The sequence below is a fragment of the Meriones unguiculatus genome, chromosome 1 (genome assembly GCF_030254825.1).
Source record: "Meriones unguiculatus strain TT.TT164.6M chromosome 1, Bangor_MerUng_6.1, whole genome shotgun sequence".
Taxonomy (NCBI): Eukaryota; Metazoa; Chordata; class Mammalia; order Rodentia; family Muridae; genus Meriones; species Meriones unguiculatus.
Window position 1 is genome coordinate 41,009,194 of NC_083349.1, and position 20,562 is coordinate 41,029,755.

The 20,562-nt window shown below is 44.3% G+C and overlaps 1 protein-coding gene across 3 annotated transcripts in view; it reads right to left on the minus strand.

The window, feature by feature from the left end:
* Pip5k1b (phosphatidylinositol-4-phosphate 5-kinase type 1 beta) overlaps window positions 1-20,562 on the minus strand; it is a 270,694-nt gene that overhangs the window by 83,527 nt on the left and 166,605 nt on the right. For all 3 annotated transcript variants that reach the window (XM_060387780.1, XM_060387797.1, XM_060387789.1), the window contains exons 5-7: window positions 19,200-19,317; window positions 12,212-12,364; window positions 6,377-6,676 (exon numbers count right to left, since the gene is read on the minus strand). In XM_060387780.1, coding sequence (XP_060243763.1) covers window positions 6,377-6,676; window positions 12,212-12,364; window positions 19,200-19,317 — 571 coding nt within the window. The remainder of the gene's footprint in view (window positions 1-6,376; window positions 6,677-12,211; window positions 12,365-19,199; window positions 19,318-20,562) is intronic.

The window sequence follows — 20,562 nt, forward strand, 5'->3', positions numbered from 1 at the left end:
GGAGATAACCTAGAACCCCTGCACAGATGTAGCCCATGGCAACTCAGTCTCCAAGTAGATTCCCTAGTAATAGGAACAGGGACTGTCTCCAACATGAAATCAGTGGCTGGTTCTTTGATCACCTCCCCCTGAGGGGGTAGCAGCCTTAAACCAGGCCACAGAGAAAGACAATGCAGCCAGTCCTGATGAGACCTGATAGGCGAGGGTCAGATGGAAGGGGAGGAGGACCTCCCCTATCAGTGGACTGGAGAAGGGGCATGGGAGGAGAAGATGGGGGGAGGGATTGGGAAGTGATGAGGGAGGGGGCTACAGCTGGGATACAAAGTGAATAAATTGTAATAATAATAATAATAAAAAAGAGTCAGGGCACTGGTTTGGGCAGCTAGCTATATGGTGGTCATGAGCTCTGGACCAGGAAAGCCAAGAAGAGGTGCAGGCTTGGTGCAGACAGCACAATATGTGGGAGAGCAGTTTTCACACGGATGCGTATCTTGGTTTTTCTCTCATGCTGGAAGCCAGGGGAGAGTTTGGATTCCTACTTTCTGTTGGGGACAGTAAGTGACCTATGATGTACCGGCAGTCATCACTCTTTCCCTGAGACACCTTCACTTACAGAAGTGGACGGTCATCGCAGTGCACTGACAGAGTCCGATGGACAGGAAGTGCTTCAAGGGGACTAATTCTTTACATATCCAACTTTCCCCACGTCCAGTCAGTAAGGAGTAGTAATATGGGGGCAGGAGAGGTTCCAGGGACCTAGATGATTAATTTGGAAAAGGCCCTTTGGATCCTGTGTGGGAACCAGACTCAGCAGGTTTGAAACACACAGGATTAGTTTTTGAGAAGAGTTTCCAGTGGTGCATGCACCATGGGAGGAAGTTGGTGAGGGACTGGCTGTCACAAAGGGAAGGCTGAGACACAGGGTTTTATGTATCACTGGGCAAGCCAGACAGAGGGATGGGGCTTTTCCCCTCCCCCAAAAGGGCTTGCTGTATGCTGAGACCATGAGGCTCATTCTAAAAGAGGGTCCAGACAGAGCAGCTTTGGACTGGACACAGGGAAGCAATCCATAGGGAAAGAGGAACAACACGGGCGGAGCTGGCTCACTGAGTCACTCAGGCTAAGGGAAGCCACTAGTCTGAGATGTGACAGCAGAATGTGAAAGAAAGCATGGAGGGTGGGCAGAAAGCTGGGGACTCCATCATGCAGTTAGCATATTTCCTGTGCCTGTCCAGAAAAACCACAGAGAGGCGGGGGTCCAAATGTCGGGGGCTCCTCATGTTGCGTTTGTTTATTTTTAGTTCATTGTATGCAGTGATAGATTTAATAATGAAAATTTCATCTAGTTGTATAAAATATGACCATGGTCACCACCCCCCCATCTTCTCCTTCTTCCTCTTCTTGCTGATCCATTTCTGTTTCCCACATAAGTGTCCCTTCTACTTCCACGTCAGGCCTGCATGTCTATATTCTCGATTGGACACATGAAAGAAATATGCAATAGTGTCTTTCTGAATCAGGCTTTGTTTAACAGATGATCTTCAGCTCTATCCATCTTCTTGCAAATAACCTAATTTAACTCATCTTTATGGTTGAATAAAATACCATTGTGTATATAGATCACATTTTCTTTATCCATTCATCTGTCGATGGACACCTAGGCTGACTCCAGACCTTGGCTCCTGTGAACTGGGCTGCACTAGACACGCGTGTGCAACTGTCTCTGTGCTATGCTGATTTAGCTTTCTTTGGGTAATATATTCAAGGATAGCATAGCTCGATTATGTGGTAGTTCCGTTTTTAGTTTTTGAGGAACCTCCACACTGTCTTCATACTTTCCGCAGTGTCTAGAGACTTATCTGTATTTCCATCAGCAGTGCATAAAGGCTCCACTGGCCTGGTGGGCTTGTTATTTAATTCTTGAGTGGTTTTCATAACACTGGAAAAGGGGTTCAGCAAATACCTGGATGCATTTCTCTCTTACCTCCCAAGCCTTTCCTACTTATTAGCTGCTGCAATGACCAACAACTGTAGTCATCGGAATGTGTCAGGCTATTTCACATCCAGTAAACATTTTTTTTTTTTATTTCTTAGAAATGTTTTTACTGCTTTGCCTACCCAGACGATTCCTCTCATCCTTCAATATCAAGCTATGACATCACCTACTCTGACCTTCACGAGACACTTTCCTTACCATATCTCTCCTACTGTTTGGCAAGGGATCAATCAAACATGGAGGTCACTCACCCCATGCTCAGCAATGAGGATATGTTCCAATATGAGCCTGGTTCACCTTTCTCCCACTGGAGCACTGCCATAGTACTGTTCTATGACTGGCTTGTTTCTGGAGCCTCACGTAGAGAGTAGGGTTTTAACAGAAGAGATCCCCAGTCGTTAGTCACCAGCACCAGGCGGAGAGTGGCCCCACAGAACCCCTAGACCCCCGTACACCATCAGCCACACTAATGTTCAGATCAGTTCTAAAAAGTAAAGAAGATGCAGAGAGGGAAAGGCACAAAAAGCCCATGCCGATAAATAAATAAATAAGTAAAAAAAACCAAACAGCCAACCAACCAACCAACCAACCAAACAAACAAACAAACCAACACCCTCCCGTATCTGCCTAAATTAAAACAAAAAGGTAATATTCAATAAAGCTGAAGGGTAAATGCTAAACATGATGCCAACTTACCACATGCTACAAACCTAGATATCTGGGAAGAGGGAATTTTAACTGAGGAAATATCTCCTCCCCCACCCCCCCCGCCAAGATTAGCCTGTAAGCCAAGTCTATAGGCCATTTTCTTGATGTTGGAGGGCCCAGCTCACTCTGAAGAGTCCCACCCCGGCACAGGTGGCTTTGGGTGGTTTAAGAAAGCAGGCTGAGCAAGACATAGAGAACAAATCAGTAAGCAGTGTTCCTCCATGGCCTCTGCTCCAGCTCTTGTCTTCAGGTGGTTCCTGCCTTGGCTCCCATTAACAGACTATGACCTGGGATAGGTAAGCCAAATAAGACCTTTTGCTCAAGCTGCTCTTGGTGATAGTGTTTATCACATAAATAAAAACCCTAACTCAGACAGCATCTGTCAGAGTTACAAAGCAGTCTGTGACAGGCGTCAGCACCCTGCACTGCACGGTGCTGCTCCACCCCCAGAACCAGTTACGGGCTCTGGATTACAGACAACTTGGTAGGTCGGGGACTGGAGTCAGGCTCAGCGCTCGCATGTTCCTGTACCCCTGGGATGGAAGTGTTTCTGAAGAGAAGAGTAAGCACCACAACTTATACCTTATACAAATTCAAATAAAATTTGACTCCTTGACATTGGCTTCTATGTTTCTTACACCAACAAACGTTAAAAAAATAGAAAATAAACAAGCACATCTCCAGGTTCTCATTTTTGATGATGAAACGTCATGTTTGACCTCATTTTCTCAGGATTGTGCTCAAAAAAACACAACACACACACAGGGACACACAGAGACACAGACAGACAGACAGACAGACACACACACACCACCCTGTTTAATGGCATTCACATTTGACCTTTTCTCTTCTTGGCATAAAAGCATGTGGTCTTAGCAGACTCTTTTCAATATTACTGAGAACACACACACACACACACACACAGAAGCAGAGGCAGGGGGTGAGGGGAAAAACAAATCTAAGACTGGACAGGCTAAAGCTTCACTCTGGGGAATCTGAAAGTAACTTTTCACCCACATCCTGCAAGGGTAGAAAAAACACAAGATAAAAGGTTTCCATTAAACTGTGTGCATGGGTTTTTTTTTTTTTTTTCTTTCTTTCCTTTTCCTCTCTCTTTTTTTTTTTTTTAAAGAAAAACACGAATCCTCCAGATAGCTGAATAGCTCTGCGGGATATTTTTTTGTTTGCTTGGTTCCCACTGCTCCTCCTGTGACTGGTCAAAAGATAATAATGTTAAAAGCTCCTTAGAGGCTAGAGAGTTGGCTCAGCAGTTAAGAGAGCCCACTGCTCTTCCAGAGGACCTGAAATCACTTCCCAGCACCCAGGTCAGGTGACTCACAATCGCCTGTACCTCCAGAATCATCCATCCCCCACTGTAGACACACAAACATACAGATTAAAAACAGAAGACCCTTAGAGTGAATCTTTACATTTCCATCGTTGAGTTTACGTGCTTTCTGCCCAGACAGGTGTGAGCTCTGTCACCAACCTGCTAAGCAATACTGGACAAATTTCTTTTTCTTTTTAAAAGCAGAAAACATTTTTCCCCCCCGCATATGGGTGTTTTGTTTGCATGCATGTCTGTTGCCCGCAAGGGCCAGAGAGGGTACTGGATCCCTGGAACTGGAGGTACAGATGGTTGTGAGCTACACTGGGGCTGGGGATCAACACTGTGTCCTCTGGAAGAGAGTGGCCAGTGCTTTTAGGTGCTGAGCCATTTCTCTGACCTCCGAACAAGTTTCGTACTGTCTCTTTTCTTAAAATAAATAAATAAATAAATAAATAAACAAAAAAATATTTATTTACCTTGCACCCTGATTGCAGCTTTCCCTCCCTCCTCTCCTCCCAGTCCCGCCTTCTCACCTAACCTCTCCCTATTCCTCCCTCCCTTTCTCCTCAGAAAAGAAGAGGCCTCCCATGGATATACCCCCGCCTCCTGGCATATCACTTTGCAGCAGGACTAGACACATCTGTTGAGGCTAAAAAAGGGAGTCCAGTCAGGCGAAAGGGATCCAAAGGCAGGCAACGGAGTCAGAGACAGCCCCTGCTCCAGTTGTTAGGAAACCCACGTGAAGACCAGGCTGCATATCTGCTGTATATGTGTAGGGAGCCTAGGTCTGCCTCATGCATGCTTCTTGGTCAATGGTTCAGTCTCTATGAGCCCCTATGGGCCCAGGTTAGTTGATTCTAAAGGTTTTCTTGGGGTGTCCCTGACCTCTCTTGCTCCTCTTTTCTTTCTTTCAAGACAGGGTTTGACTATGTTGTGCTGACTGGCCTGGAATTCTCTCTGTAGACCTCAGACTCTGTGGCCTCAGACTCACAGAGGTCTGCCTGCTTCTATCTTCCCATGTGTGGGACTAAAAGCGCGCACCGCCAAACCTGCCTTTCTTACCTTCTCTTAGGAATTTCTTCAGCGATTAAAATGGGAGCATGACTGTGTTGGATTCAAGGGGCTCAGAGGGCGAAAGAAACGATGTCTTAGGCTACCTGGCGCACTGCGTGTTCGAGATCTGCTGCCGCCACTTAGTAAATTATGGAACAACAATTGTGTGAATGAAGAAAATGAATCCAAGGAGTTACTTTCCTGTGCTATCATACATTCTCCAGCAGGAGGAAAAAAAAAATCCCAGAGAATTAGGTTCCTCAGTGGCAACTCTCTGCTCTACACATTATAGCGCTCAGCTGGCCTTCCTCACTGGACGTGTGTGTGTGTGTGTGTGTGTGTGTCCTTTCTCCCTTACAATAACGTGTGTTATCTACCCAGGCCCAGGGGAGATCCAGAAAACCACAGCTTGAATAGCACAGCCCTTAATTCTTGGTGGCCCAGACTAGTACGATCAGTTTTTCTAGCCTTGGCAAGGCCTAGGCCTAACCTGCAACCATCAGGCACTCTGCTCGGCCCAGCAGCCCAACTGGGCTTTCCAAGTCTGTCTGGATCATCCCGGCCGGTATGTTTATTAAATCGTCACCATTCTTCAGGAGCTTTCAGAATAATACCTTTATCTGTTTCCCTAAAAGGATTTTTACCCACTTTTACTGTATCAGAACCCAAGGGTTTTGGCCATTTGTATTTATAAACTGATAGGATAAGGTATGAGTGTCACAGGCTGGGGGAATCCCTCCTTACTTCGGCAATCACATTCTCACAGAGCGCTCGCTCTAACCGGCAACCTCACTCTTGTTGCCTCACAGATCCCACAGAACATCTGCCAAAAATAAGCAGCACTTGTTCGTCAAGGCTCAGCTCACAGTGGGTCTCCAGGGAGCTCTTCGTTAACCCCACTAAGTGAATTTTCTCTAAACACATCTCCTCAGTTGAATTCCCGTATCATCCAAGATTTGAATACGGCCTTACTGGCTGGTTTCAGCATTAAATCTAAATTTCATTTCCTTCTCAACTACCTTCTCCCCAGGGAGCAAGAGATGTAAAAGTTCCCGTTTTATTTGATCAAAGGAAATTGACAAGATATTATCACAAAAACCAACAAAGCTGTGTTAAAAGACCCCAGGTCACTCTCTTATCCATTTCCTCAGAGGTCTGAGGAGCCTCGGGTCAGCACCGGGCCTGGGAAAGACTGGACTCCGCACATCCATTGTGGACCTTCCCGTGTAGCGGCGGGAGCGCCCACGATCCAAACTGTGTCAAAGCCCATCACGGAGACTCGCGCTTACCCGGCAGTCTCTCTGCAGCGTCTTCATCAGGGCGTTGTACGTTTCTGTATCGAAATATAGGCCCTCGTGCATGTCCTGCAGGAAATCCAGGTCCTTAAACGTGGGGTTGGGCTTCTCCCTCTCTTTCCGGGATGCTCTCCGCTTGTATGTGGAGCCTTTCAGGTCATAGGTCAAATGCATCCTCATGGCACGCGGCAATACATTGTTCATCACCACAATGCGGATGCTGACGCCCCCTGACTGCATGCAATACAGCCCATAGAATTTTGGCAGGAGAGTCCTCGGATTCTGGTTTAAATTCTAGAATGAAAAAAAATAAAATAAAATAAAAAGAAAAAAAAATTGCGCTGTTCCATTTTTACCGCGTAATTTTGCACGGAAAGTGAGTTTTGGAGCTAATACGACCGAGAACACAGGACCGAACACAGGATGTGCTGTTAATGTCCACGGTAGAAAGCTCAATTCCTAACTTACACTCCCTACACTTCCTGCCCTCTCCTCCCCCTCAGCCCTCTCACTAGTCCCCTTTGTTTCTCTAGAAATTTGCCCCTTTCATGTCACATATACTTATATAGTTCAATTTTTTTCCTGTTTTGAGATTACATTATTACATTGTTTTCCCTTTCCTCCTTCTAAGCCTTCCATGTTCCCTTACCTGCTTTCAGACTCACGGTCTTTGTTCTTCTTTAGTTGTTGTTTCCTATATGTGTCTGTATTTAATACAAAGTGTGTGTGTGTGTGTGTGTGTGTGTGTGTGTGTGTATACATATACTGATTGGTCTGCATTATGTTGATTTGTATGTTTTCAGGGATGACTATTTGGTATTGGATAACTAAACGATTGCTCAAATTTTTTAAATTACATTTTCATTTATTTTTGCGTGAACATGCAGGTGTGCGTAAAAGTGACGGTGAGAGAGTGAACCACCCAGGGATTGAACCTAGGCCATCAGGCTTGGTGGGTGGCGGGTGTCTGGACCTAGAGTCATCTCACTATCCCTACACGATTTCTATCGATCTAAGAGTCACAAATGAGAGGTGTGAGTATTTTTTGAGACTGACTCAATTTGCCTAATATGATTAATCATCGTAATGATTTTTCTCTATAAATGACATGATTTAATTTCTCTCGATGGTTGAAAAGGAGTTCCACTGTGTATGTGCCCCACTTTTTCCTTACCCATTCCGCATTTGGGGGACAGCTAGAATGATTGGATGCACAAGTGTCTCTGTTGTCACTAATTCCCTTCAAATTCTGTTCTTGGAGTAGTAACATAATTATTTTATACTCATAGCAGCAAAAGTTGAATTAAACATGGCCCTTAAGCTCCAAAATAGCTTCACCTAAACACAGACAAAGAACTGATGGGTACTGCTAGTGACTATTCTCTAAGGTAGCTACAGGGAAAATTAATTGCTGGGGGTGAGTGGTGAACACTCTAAAATTTAATTCTGCTTGCAAAACTCTCTTCCTAAATGGTGAGAACAATTTGCAAGCACACCTGTTAAGATTGCATATTTCTATTACTTCTATAAGTACCAAAACCTGGAAAGATGTTATTATCTTTATAGACATGGCTGATAAAAATTACAGTTTTAGAAGGCTGAAAATCAGTGGTTAGAAAGTTACTATTCTTGATGCATTTTAGCTACCTCAATGATAATTTCATTTGCTCATTCTTTTGTTTTACCCCTGTTATAGCTCTTGATCTACCCTAAGTTTCTATAATTTTCTTTTTCTATATGGAGTAAACATTTTCCCTAGCTTGTAGTTGTTTTTTTTTTTTTATTACAAAAATAAAGATCTACTGTCTTAGTTAGAGTTACCATTGCTGTGATGGAACACTATGACCAGAGCAACTTAGGGAGGAAAGGGTTTATTTGTCTTACACTTCTTTATCACTGCTCAGTATCAAAAGCAATAAGTGAGGGAACCCAAGCAAGGCATGAACCTGGCTGCAGGAGCTGATGTAGAGGCCATGGAGGGGTTTTGCTTACTGGCTTATACGTCATGGCTTGCCCAGTCTGCTTTCTTACAGAACTCAGAACCACCAGGCCAGGGATGCCTCCCCCCCTGCCCCCCCCCCCCCCCCCCGCCGCACACACAAAATGGGCTGGGTCCTCTCCCATCAATCACTAATTAAGAAAATGCCTTATGGAGGCCTATCTTCAACTGAGGTTCTCTTCTTTCAGATAACTCAAGTTAACAAAACCAGCCAACAGACAAACACATTTTTGATGCATTTTAAGAGTAAGTGGGGTATTTAAATAGCTTACTAAAGGACACACAATAAAGAATGTGATAGAATGGATAAACAGAGATGGTTCAATGGCTAAAAGCAGTTGTTGCTACACCTTGACAGCCTAAGTCTGATCCCCGGGAATCAAATGAAGAAAAGAGAAAACCAGTCCCATTGGCCCCAGTTCTCCCTTCAATTTCCCAATTTGAGGAAACAACTGTTTTTATAGCCTTTATATCAGTCTATTGTGATATTAACCCTACGCTTATTATTTTGTTATGTAAATGGTCTGTGCTTTGTCAGAGTCACATTTACCTATTTCTGATGCTTTTGTTTAGCAAAGGATTTTTTTTTTTTTGCAGGTTAAGGTTTTAAGTTTCTATTCCCTTCTTACTTTTTAATAATTTCACCATTATATTTGGCCTTATCTCATAAGCAATAAATTTTATGTATGTGACAGATCTGATATAGGAATGTAATTTCCATGAAGTAGACAGCTAAGTAAGCTTTACCAAATATACATGGGTCTACTTTTGGACACTTCACTTGAACCAATGATCCATCTGTTGACAACACACAGCTTTAAAAAAACATTTTATTTATTTATTGTCTACGTGTGTGGGGTGGTGGTGGGGATGTACACACCATGACACACGTGTGGAGGGGATCAGAGGACATCTTGAAGAAGCAAGTTCTCTCCTTTCACCATGTGGATTCCAAGGATCTGACTCAGGTTGCAAGGCTGGGTAGCAACCACCTTTATCCATTGAGGCATCTCACTGGTCCATTATATCACATCTGAAGCACTACCTACCACCTTATAGATTTTTGGTACAGGTTATGCAGGCACTTTGTTTTCCGTGTGTGTGTGTGTGTGTGTGTGCGCGTGCCATGTGCATATGTAGGCCAAAAGTTCGTTCTGTCTTCTTCAATCGCCTTCCTTCCTACCTAACATAATGAGGCAGGGGCTCTCATTTCAACCCAGAACTCACGTACTCTGCTGATTTCACCAGCCTTTCTAGAGCTTTCTAGATCAGATTGTCCTGTTGCATGTACATGGGGAATTGTCTTGATGTAGAAGGGCCCTGTCCACTGTGGGTGTTACCATTCCTAAGCAGGCAGTCCTGCTTTCTATTTCTAGTTCCACCTTGAGCTACTGCTCAGACCTCCCTCAATGATAGATCATGAGTAATATAAGTAGTGTAAGCCAAATAAATCCTTTCCTCTCCAGGCTGCTTCATCATAGCAACACAATAGAAACTAGAGCGCACTTGACACTTGCATAAACATATATCACTATAACCTGCTCATATTTTCACCTTCTCCTCCCCATCTCTGTTCCCTGGTTTTATGATCCTTCTACTCTGCATATAGTCCTAGTGTCACTTTCATGTCAGAGAGACTACATGAATATTTGCTTTGAATATTTATTTAAATTAAATGCAAATTTAAGCATTTTGGAGTTTTTCTTATTCTATTTTTTTTCCAGAACTAATTATTATTCCCATGTTACACACACCGTAACTTGTTTCCCAAAGAAAATTACAATGTCTCTACTTTTATCTTTATTTTTCAAATAATTTTCACCATAAATTACTGTCATCGCAAGCAGGGGTTTTCCCCCTTATTTTCTCCTCCATCGTCTTCTCTATAATGAAATACATATAACGGGAATCTACCCTAACACAAACTTATCTTATGTCTTGCAACTCAGAAGGACTCTTATTATTTCTAGAAATTTCTGGTTTATTTCCTTTAATTTTTATTTATGCGTAAGCACGGGTGCCATGCTATGCATGTGTGTGCTCTCAGAGGCTGAAAGAGGTTGCGAGATTCCTTGGAATTGGAGTTATAGACAGCTGAGTGCTGGGAACATTGCCCAGGTCCTCTGCAAGAGCAGCACGTGCCCTTAGCCACTGAGCCATCTCTCTAACTGCTGGCTTCTGTTTTCCTGAAGATCTCATTTTCAATTGTGTCATGAGAACACTGAATGTACTCTTCTCTGTTCCAGAGACTTCTCACACAGTCTCCCTGAAATCCCAGCACAGGTGTGAGGGGGATCAATGACGGTAGGGTTCCTTCTCTCCCATTATTTCTGGGCAGAGAATTCTTTCTCCCCCAGATTTTACATGGATCTCCCTTCCTCAGACTCTTTGAGACAGGGCCTTATTCTGAGTACAGGATGACCTGAAATTACTAGCTTTGGACTTAGAGTAATTTTTTTGCCTCAGCTCCTCAAGTGTTTGAATAGAGGCCATCATGCCTGGCTTCTATGAACCCTTACAAATTAATAAATGTAGGACCTAAGTATCTGTCTGTCTATGTATGTATGTATGTACCTACCTACCTACCTACCTACCTACCTACTACCTATCTACTGACCTATTAAGAGGTACAGTCTTGTTGGAGAAGGTGAATCACTGGTCACCCAGTGAGGTTTCGAAAGCCGATTCCAGGCCCAGTCTCTCTCTCTTTCTCTACCTGATCCTGCACATCAGGATATAAAAGGTCTCAGCTACTGCTCCAGTGCCATGTCTTTCTGTTTCCCACCATGATGATTGCTTTACGTAAGTAAAGTGTAAGTAAGCTCTTGATTAGATGCTCTCTTTTATGAGAGTTGCCTTGGTCACGGCATCTCTTCAAAGCAACGGAAAAGTAACTAAGAGAGTCTGATTAGCCTGGGGTCCTGAATTCTAGCATGTAGTATGTATGGACCGATAGTATAGCTCGGGGGCTGGTGTACAGTGTAGGAGCTGGAATGCAGCGCTCTCTCCCTGAACCGCTTGCCTTCTTTTCCAGTTTATCTTTGCCTCATCTACACCCTGGCAACAGCAACAGTGTCTAAGATTGCTGTGGGCGTTAAAGGGGTTAATGGGAACAATACCCAAAGCTTTGCTTAACCAGAGAAGGCATCAATGAGTGCCTCCATCCATAGTATGACTATGCTGGGTGCAAAGAGCATCACCTCCTGTCTCTTCCTTTATCGCTACAACTACCCTACACAGACCCTGTTATCAGCTCTTACGGGCCGAGGGAAGCAAAGATTCAGTGGCAGCCTTGCTGACCAGGCCTGCAGCAAGGCGATAACTGAGCTACACTTAAACCTGGGACAGTGATTCAACAGCTATGCTCCGCTACTCATTCTCGTTTACATCATCTTCTCTTTTGATACAGGTTCTCTGTGAGTATTAAAGGGTGATCTTGAATTCACGATCCTTTTGTCTCAGCCCAAAATACTGGGATAACAGGTGTGCACCACCATATCTGGCTACTATTTTTTAGAATTAAAGAAATTACTGTTGTTATTGGTGTGTGTGTATATGTATATGATTTGTGGGTACACATACGCCACAATCAGAGGGCGATTTTGTGGGTTGGTTTTCTCCTCTGACCATGGGGACTGAGCTCAGTTTACCAGGTTTGCGTGGTTAGTGCTTTCACCCACTAACCTATCTTGGTGGCTGTTGGTTAGTACTTCTTAAAATGTATCTAGTGAATATTACAACAAAGAAAGGGAAAAACACAGAGGAACAAAGCCCTCCAAAGAAAAGCCACAAACCTAAGGGAGAAACTGTGGCTGTGGGCAGCCTCTTACCATGTAATAGCCCGGCAGCAACTTCTGCAGGAACTCTGCTTCCTTATGCTGAACGGTTTTGATGATAAACTCATCATCGCTGGTCAAAAAAAACAAGGACCCACTGGCTCCAGGATTGGACAGTTCTATCAGAGGTTCACTGCAGATGGAGTACTGAAAAAGTAAAAACAAAACAAAACAAAACAAAACAAACACAAAAAGCAATTTTTTTGTGTGCATTTATGTACGTATGTATGTATGTACTTATTTATGTATTCGCAGTGCTAGCCTGAACCTAGGAATTGTCAGGCTTGGTAATATTCTCCAATGAGCCATAATGCCCACTCCCAAGCTTAAAGCAAAATGTCGTGGCCAGGGAGGTGAATAGGTAAAGTGTTTGCAAGCTTGGGGTCTGTGCCGGGAGCCCCAGCAGCCATGTCTAAAGCTGGGTGAGGCGGCTTGCACCTGTAATTCTGGTGTGGGGGTAGCTGAGACAGGAAGATAGACTGTTAGAGTTCCGAAGTCAACTAGTCTTGCTGAATCAGTGAAGTCCAGTTCAGTGAGAGGTCTTGCATCAAAATAAGACAGAGAATGAACAGTAGAGGAAAATGTGCTGACATTGACTCTTGCTTACATACACACACAAACACACAGGTGGTTGCATATACATATGTGTGCACAAAACATGCACACCAGGGATACACCAAACACACACAGAATTAAAGTATACTCTTTTATTTCAGATGGGGTCTCCCTACAGAGGCCTAGATGATCTCAAATTGATGATCCTCCTACCTCCACTTCCTGAATGCTGTAATGGCTAAAGTTCCCTTGCTTTAGGGGAACACTCCTCCATTGCTGGTGGGAGTGCAAATTTGTAAAACTACTTTGGAAATCAATTGGGTGCTTTCTCCGAAAACTGCGAATAGTTCTACCTCAAAACCCAGTTATACCACTCCTGGGCATATACCTGCTTCACCATACCACAAGGACACTTGCCCAACTATGCTCATAGCAGCTTTATTTGCAATAGCCAGAATCTGGAAACAACCCAGATGTTCCTCAACTGAAGACTCGATGAAGAAAATATGGTACATTTACACAATGGAATATCATTCAGCTGTTAAAAACAAGAAAATCGTGAAATTTGCAGGCAAATGGGTGGAACTAGAAAATATCATCTTGAGTGAGGTAACCCAGTCCCGGAAATTCACACTTGGTATGTACTCACTTATAAGTGGTTATTAGCCATATAGCACAGAATAATCATACCTCGAGCCACAGACCAAAAGAAGCTAAGTAACAAGGAGGGCCCAAAGGAGGATGCTTGACTCTCATTCAGAAGGGGAAAAAGAATAGACATTGAAGTGGATGAAGGGTGGGAACTCGGTGGGAGAGGGTGTGTGGAGGGGAATGAAGGCGGGGTCAGGTGTGGGGAGAGCAGGGGTGGGAGGGAGAGGGCTGAGAGACTGAAGGGAAACCGAGGGGGCATCTCTGGGACGAGCTGCAGACCTGCAACAGGGTGGCCCCCGGGAGGATGTGGGGGTGACTTGATTGAAATTCTTAGCAGTGGGGACACGGAGACTGAAGTGGCCACCTCAGAGCCAGGCAAGAGTTCTAGTGGAGGGATGGAGGGAGGGGGATACCAACCCACCCACAGAACCTTCCATTCTAAATTTATTCTACCTACAGGATATGCAGCGATAAAGATGGAGCGGAGACTGAGGGCAGCAACGACCAATGACTGGTCCAACCTACCCCACGGGAAAGAGCCCACTCTCTCACTATTAATGATACTGTTATGCTTGCAGACAGGAACCTAGCATAAACTGTCCTCTGAGGCTTACACCCTGCAGCATATTGAAACAGACGCAGAGACACACAGCCAAATATTAGGTGGAGCTCGAGGAGTCTTATGGAAGAGTGGGGGAGAGGATAGGAGGTCCCGGAGGGGACAAGGACTCCACAAGAAGACCAAAAGACTCTGTTGGTATAATGTTCTTGTGGAATGTATACAATTTAACCTTGTTCATTCAAATGCTGACTTCCCTCCCCCACTATCTGGTTTCAATCCGGACATTGCACTGTGATACTTATTCTAAGCATCACCTGTCTCAAGTTTGTGTAAACATGCCACCATTTGCTTTAAACGTGTGCGTGCATCTGTGTGTGTGTGCGTCAAAGGACAATTTATGCTCAAGAACACCGCCCAGCTCTTTTGAGACAGTCTCTCATTGGCCTGAAGCTCATTAATTAATGATTAAATCATCAGGCTAGGCAAGCTGGCCAGTAAGCCTCAGTGATCCCCTGTTTCTCCTTCCCCAGTGCTGGGACTGTAAGAGTATGTTCCCATGCCTGTCATTTTAAAGTGGGTTTAGGAGTTGAACTCAGGTCCTCATGCTTTCGAGGCGAGCACTTATTGACTGAGCCATCACCTTCGTCTGGCTAAAGTACTCTTAGGGTGTATGATGTTTCCATGGAGAATGAGCAAACTGATACCCATCTGACCTTTTTGAAAAAAGTTTGTATTTACTTTTATTTTATATGTATGGGCTTTTTGCTTGCACATACATCTGTGCTCTCTGTGCATGCAATGGCCACGTAGGGCATTAGATCCCCTGGAACTGGGGTTAGAGAAGGTTGTTAGCTAACAGGAGGATGCTGGGAAGCGAACCCAGTCCTCTCAACCTTTGGGCCCTTAGCTCCAGCCCCGTTGGCCTTCCTGAGAGAGTAAGTACTGTCTATGAGCTTCACGGGTGGGGGGTGCTCCAGGTGAACCTGATGCCTCTCTGGGAGATTCTACGGATATTTTATAATGCTGGGATGGTAAAGTGGCATGCTCCCACGGCAGATCCAGCTTCTGGCCAGAATACAAGTGTGGCGGGTAGGAGAAAATTGTTGTATTCCAGTCTCTCTTCCTCCCTTTCAGCTACGTAGGTGTACTTGGCAGTATATACCTCACACAGCAGAACAACAGATCTTGAAATCATCTGGTCCTCATATTTTGCCTTTCCTCTATTTCCCTCTCCTCAAGGATGAAACACTATTTGTCTTGTTCTCCAAGCCAGAACCTTGGTGACTAGCCTTGACACGTCATCTTTTTTCCTCAAGCCTGCCTCCTTCAAACCATCTCCCCTGCCAATACCCCAAAGTTCAATGCCTTTTATCAAATTCTGTTTGGCCCCTACATGCTCCTGGATTCAAGTGCAACTCTTACTGCCTCCTGGTCCTCTCCTCTGAGAACCAGGGCTCTTTCCAAACATGCATCTGATCTTGACCTCCACTGCTTCATATCTTCCCATGGCCTCTGATAGACCCCCAGGCTCTCTAGAAATTCTGACTGTATCCTCTGTGCCTCAACTGCCTGTAGAAGCTCCCCATGAGTAGGAATAAGGATTATGAGAATATAAAATAAAGGAGCAGGAGAAAACATGGGGCGATTTAAGACAGTCTCTCTAGAAGTATGTACAAGACCCATACAAGTTCAACTCAAACAAGCTTAGAGCGGCATTGAGCAGGGAGGGGCAAGGGAGATTCAGTTTTCTTTAATGATGTGAACCCCAGGAGGTCAACCTCACCGCAGGGAGGATCCCACTCCAAAGAGTAGTTGAGTGGAAAAGCTACTGTGGAAGGACTTGGGGGAGGGAGTGAATATATTCCAATGCCTTCTATGAAATCCACAATTAAAATATCGCTTAAGTGCCAGGCTTGATGGCACACCCCTGTAATCCTAGCACTCGGAAGGCAGATCTCTGTGTGTTTGAGGCCAGCCTGGTCTACAAGGTGAGTCAGTGACGGCCAGGGCTCTGTTACACAGAGAAACCCTGTCTTAATCACCCCAAATATATAAAATTATAAATATTTAAGTATAACATATACAATTATATATGTAAATACATAAAACATAAATATATGATATATCTATATGTAAATATAGATATATTATATGTATTGTTTAAATCAAAAGAGAGAAAAATCTGTCTGGGAAAACCTAGATTCAGACCTAAATATCTTTCCTAATACAGTCTCAAAATTCTCTATTGGCACTGACCTATTTTAGGGATGACTTAATCAGTTATTTGTCAAATATTCTTTCAGTATATAAATTATAAAAGACTAACAATAGTCACTTATTTGGCCTATCTCGGTAACACTCACATTATGAATAGGATACCATCAGTGCATAAGTGACCGAGACTACGATATTAGACAGGAATATGATTTCACATGATTTCTGCTCCAGAACCCTAGAGCTTCATTACCATGTTCTCGGCAACTTCTAAAGGCTGATTTCAAAGGACAAAGAGAATCTAATCAGCCGTGATCAACAAGGCCCCACGTGCACCCCTGAGCTCTATGTGCCTTCCGGGCACATCTCCTTTGTGAAAGCTGCTGAGATGTATGCACCTCCTCATCTCAATTTTCTGCAAGGCCTCCCTGCTATACCCGCTGGGGGGTGGGGGGAGGAAGCATATCCCAACAGGGTTCTGCCATGCAAACCAACAGTGTATACTTGTACCGCATGGCACAGATGAACTTGCCTGCTATTTCCCTGATGGGGCACAACACTCACTCTGCTTTCCCTCTTGCTAGTGTAGGTAAGCCTAAAAATCCCTATAAGTAACTCCTATGAATTACACTGGATTCGTGAATACCTGCAGGCGAAGGAAAGAGCAGGTAGCTTGTGGCTGCAGCAGAGATGGACATGCCCTGGGCCTCTTGCTGAAAGATGCTTGTCTAAGGAAGAGTTCGCAGTGCTACGTATATACTTGAAAGCCCTTTCCCCTGCTGCCTCCCTGTCCAAATTATACATGCTTAGACCTGAGACATGTAATCTGCAAGGCACATGGAGAATTATAAAGAAACTGAGAACATAAACACAGTAATTCTGGCAGAAGGCCAGCCACCACAGTACGATGCACAAGGATGCAATTTAAAATCTATCTACGAAGCCGGCTGTAAATGGTCTCTTCTCTCTTCCCCTACTTACAGCAATGCATCTTCACAGCATGGGTTTCAACAGCCCCACTTGACAGATTTCAGGACTCAGTGTCTGTAGCACACCCTTTCAGAGACATTTTACAGCCATGCCCATTTGTCTTCTGTCCTTTATTTGAGCTTAACTGCTGCAAAATGTGCCTCACGAGGCGGACTGGACTTTTTTCAGCTGTGTTCTTCAGAATGGACAATCAGCGCGTATTGGGTGGAGAGTGGTTACCTGGAAACCATGCTTGATGTCTGTGACTTGGTGGGTGAGAAGCATGGGACTAGTGGAAAGGGTCGTCAGAACATCTGGAGACCAGGTAGACAGATGAGGACCTATTCACTGGTTTAGCCTCCCAGGCTCCTTTGTAAGTGCGCCTTCCCCATGAAGACTACTTCTCTGGTTTAAAGACTCGTTAAGGAAACGTGTATACTCTGTGTGAGAAGTTGTTCAGAAAAGAACTTTCCCAAAGAAAGCAACTGGGTGTGACCAGAAATGTTCAGAGTGAGCTTGCCAGGCTTCCCAGCTCAGAGTGACGCACTGGACAGGGTAGGACTGCGATGAGGAGTCCTCTTGTCACATCACACCCAGTGCTGTGACAGATGTCTGTATCAGTAGTGCTGTGAGCTGCTGTGGTATCTCTTGGGCTGCTCAGAAGTGTAACAATATCCAGGAGAAAAAGCCATTAGTTTCCAGTGTGTGGCACAAGAGAAGAGAGGGATCTTGTCCTTTGCATTCTGAAACCCCACTGAGTTCTCCTGAGAGATGGTGGCCCTTAGTTACTACCAAATGGCCAGAAACCCAAGAACCTTCTCTCCACCCCCAGAACAGGCATGTGTGCTTGCGTTGGGGGTGATGGTGACGGGCCCCTGTATTTCAGAGGGACAGGGGGCAAAATGAGCCAGTGGGACTTGTAGAGGTCAGGATGCTCCAGGAAGGAGCTAGGGACTTAGCTGTGTTCTGTAGGGACTCAGTTCTGCATTTTATGTCACTGGGAAGAAATCATGACTTCCTGGGCTGGGGTCAATGGCTTGGCAGGTAAAAAGTGCTTGCCACAAATCTGTTGATCTGAGTCTGGCTTCCTGGAAGCCACGTAAAAGCCAGATGCAGTGGTGTCTGTCTGTTATCCCAGCACTCCTTCAAGGAGACTGGAGGTAGAGACAGGAGACTGCCCCAGCAGCCATGGGCCAACTAGTGCAGTGGCAAACAAAGAAAGATACTTTCTCTCCATTCATGGCTGTTCTCTAACCTCTACATATACAATGTGGCACGTGCAAGGCCTCATGCCGAAATACATGCACGCAAACCACACAACACAAAACAGTAAGTATTAGAAGGCATCCTTCCTATGGCTCCTTTAAAAACAACTTCTTAAGACCCCAATGTGTTAACAGTGATTAAATGACGAAGTAAGCCACCCCTCTCAACAAAAACTGGATTGTAGCCCTCTGAATAGGAGTGAGATAAACCTGAAGGCTACATTGTACGTCACACACAGGCTGCTGTGTCTGTGCCTCCTGTGCCGGAGGGGAACAGAGAGGAGGCAGAGTTGAGGACAGAATGTGCCTGGGTACATTTGAAAATATGTTTAAGAAGAGTTCATTTGAAATTGCATGTTAAGGTGAAATGGTTGTGGCCCAAGGCAGGTCTGAGATAAGGCCAATAAAATAGGAAGACACTCAAACAAAATCTAATCAGTAAAACTCACAAGCCTTTTATATTAATTATAAGGTACCTTAACAGATACTTTTATATCTGTTAAGATATAAAGATACCTTTATATATAAAGGTACCTTATAATTAATGTAAAATATCCAAAAGTTGTAATACCACAGTTATCTAACTATTAGCCATCACAGCAGATTTTATACCTATCTGTCAGGAGCCATGGCATCAGATCACATATTTGAAGCCAAATATGTCAACATTGTAAAACTTGGAACGTCTAAGAGGCAGCCACTCATCATTGTTGCTATTTGAGACAACACCACGCACTCTGTAGAAAGGAAAATGATAGATTCTTACCAAGTAATCATCAGGCTTGATACCAAAGAGTTCTCGGAAGTACCGGAAGGCCAGTGGGGCGTAGGTCTTAAACCTGAAGTCTGGGTAGTGATGTGCTGGGGTCAGATTGCTCCCTTCACTGCAGTTCAAACACGTACAAAAGAGACAAAGAGAAAGAACATTAGCAAAGACAATTTTGACTTCAAATTCTATCTCTATTAGTCCTGGGCCAATTTTACCTCGGGGGAGGGGAGGGGGGAACAACCCTTCTGCTCATGGGGGTCTTGAAGTTCCCTTCACAACAGCCAGTGGCCCTTGTATGAAGACACACTGACATGCTAAGGGGGACACTCCACACAGGCATGCCCTGCAATCCTGGGGTGTGGCAGACATTCTTTCTCTCCCACGTCTCTTTCCTTGCAAAGTCATCAAGCTTCTCTGATGGAATCACATTTTATAATGAGGCCTTGAGCTTAATGTGGACCATTTCTTGGACATGAATGTTGGATACTGGATAAATACCTGCAACTGGAACCATTTGGTATAATTAAAAAGAAAGACTTATTTATTTTGGTTCTATATGTGTGGGTGGTTTCTGTGTACCACATGCGTGCAGTGCTCTCTGAGACCTGACGGGGGCGCCAGATCTCCTGGAACTAGCGTTAATGAGTCGTGAGCTGCCATGTGGATGCTGGCAACTGAAGTATGTCCTTGGACATACTTAGTTACTGAACCATCTCCCAACACCTCAGATGAAATAATTTTTAAAATCTCTTATGATCTAGAGCAGTTTTTCTCAACCTCACTAATGCTGCGACCCTCTAACACATTTGATGCTGTGGTGACCCCCTCCACCATAAAATTATTTTTGTTGCTACTTCATAGCTGTAATTTTGCTACTGTTAGAAACTGTAATATAAATATCTGATACGAAGGTGTTGCTGTTGTTGTTTTTTTTTTCAAGACAATGTTTCCATGTAGCCTTGACTGTCCTGGACTTGTCTGGTAGACCAGGCTGGTCTTGAACTCACAGAGCTCTACCTGCCTCTGTCTCCCAGAGTGTTGGGATTACAGGCTTGTGCCACTGCACCCGGCTTATGAGTATGTTTTTAAGGGATCCTCATGAAAGAGTCCTTTGACCCCATCAGGGGTTGTGACCCACAGGTTGAGAACCACTGATATAGAGCAAGAGGAATTGTCAGTTTTCCATCTCAGCATGATCCCAAAGTAGACTGTGCGTAAATGGTTACTGGACTGTTTTCTTTTTTCCTTTTGGGATTAAAAAATCCATTAAATTGATTGCTATTACAATTGTGTGTGTGTGTGTTTTTGTGCAAACAAATCATGTATATATGTGTGTGCATGTGCCATAGCACTATATGAG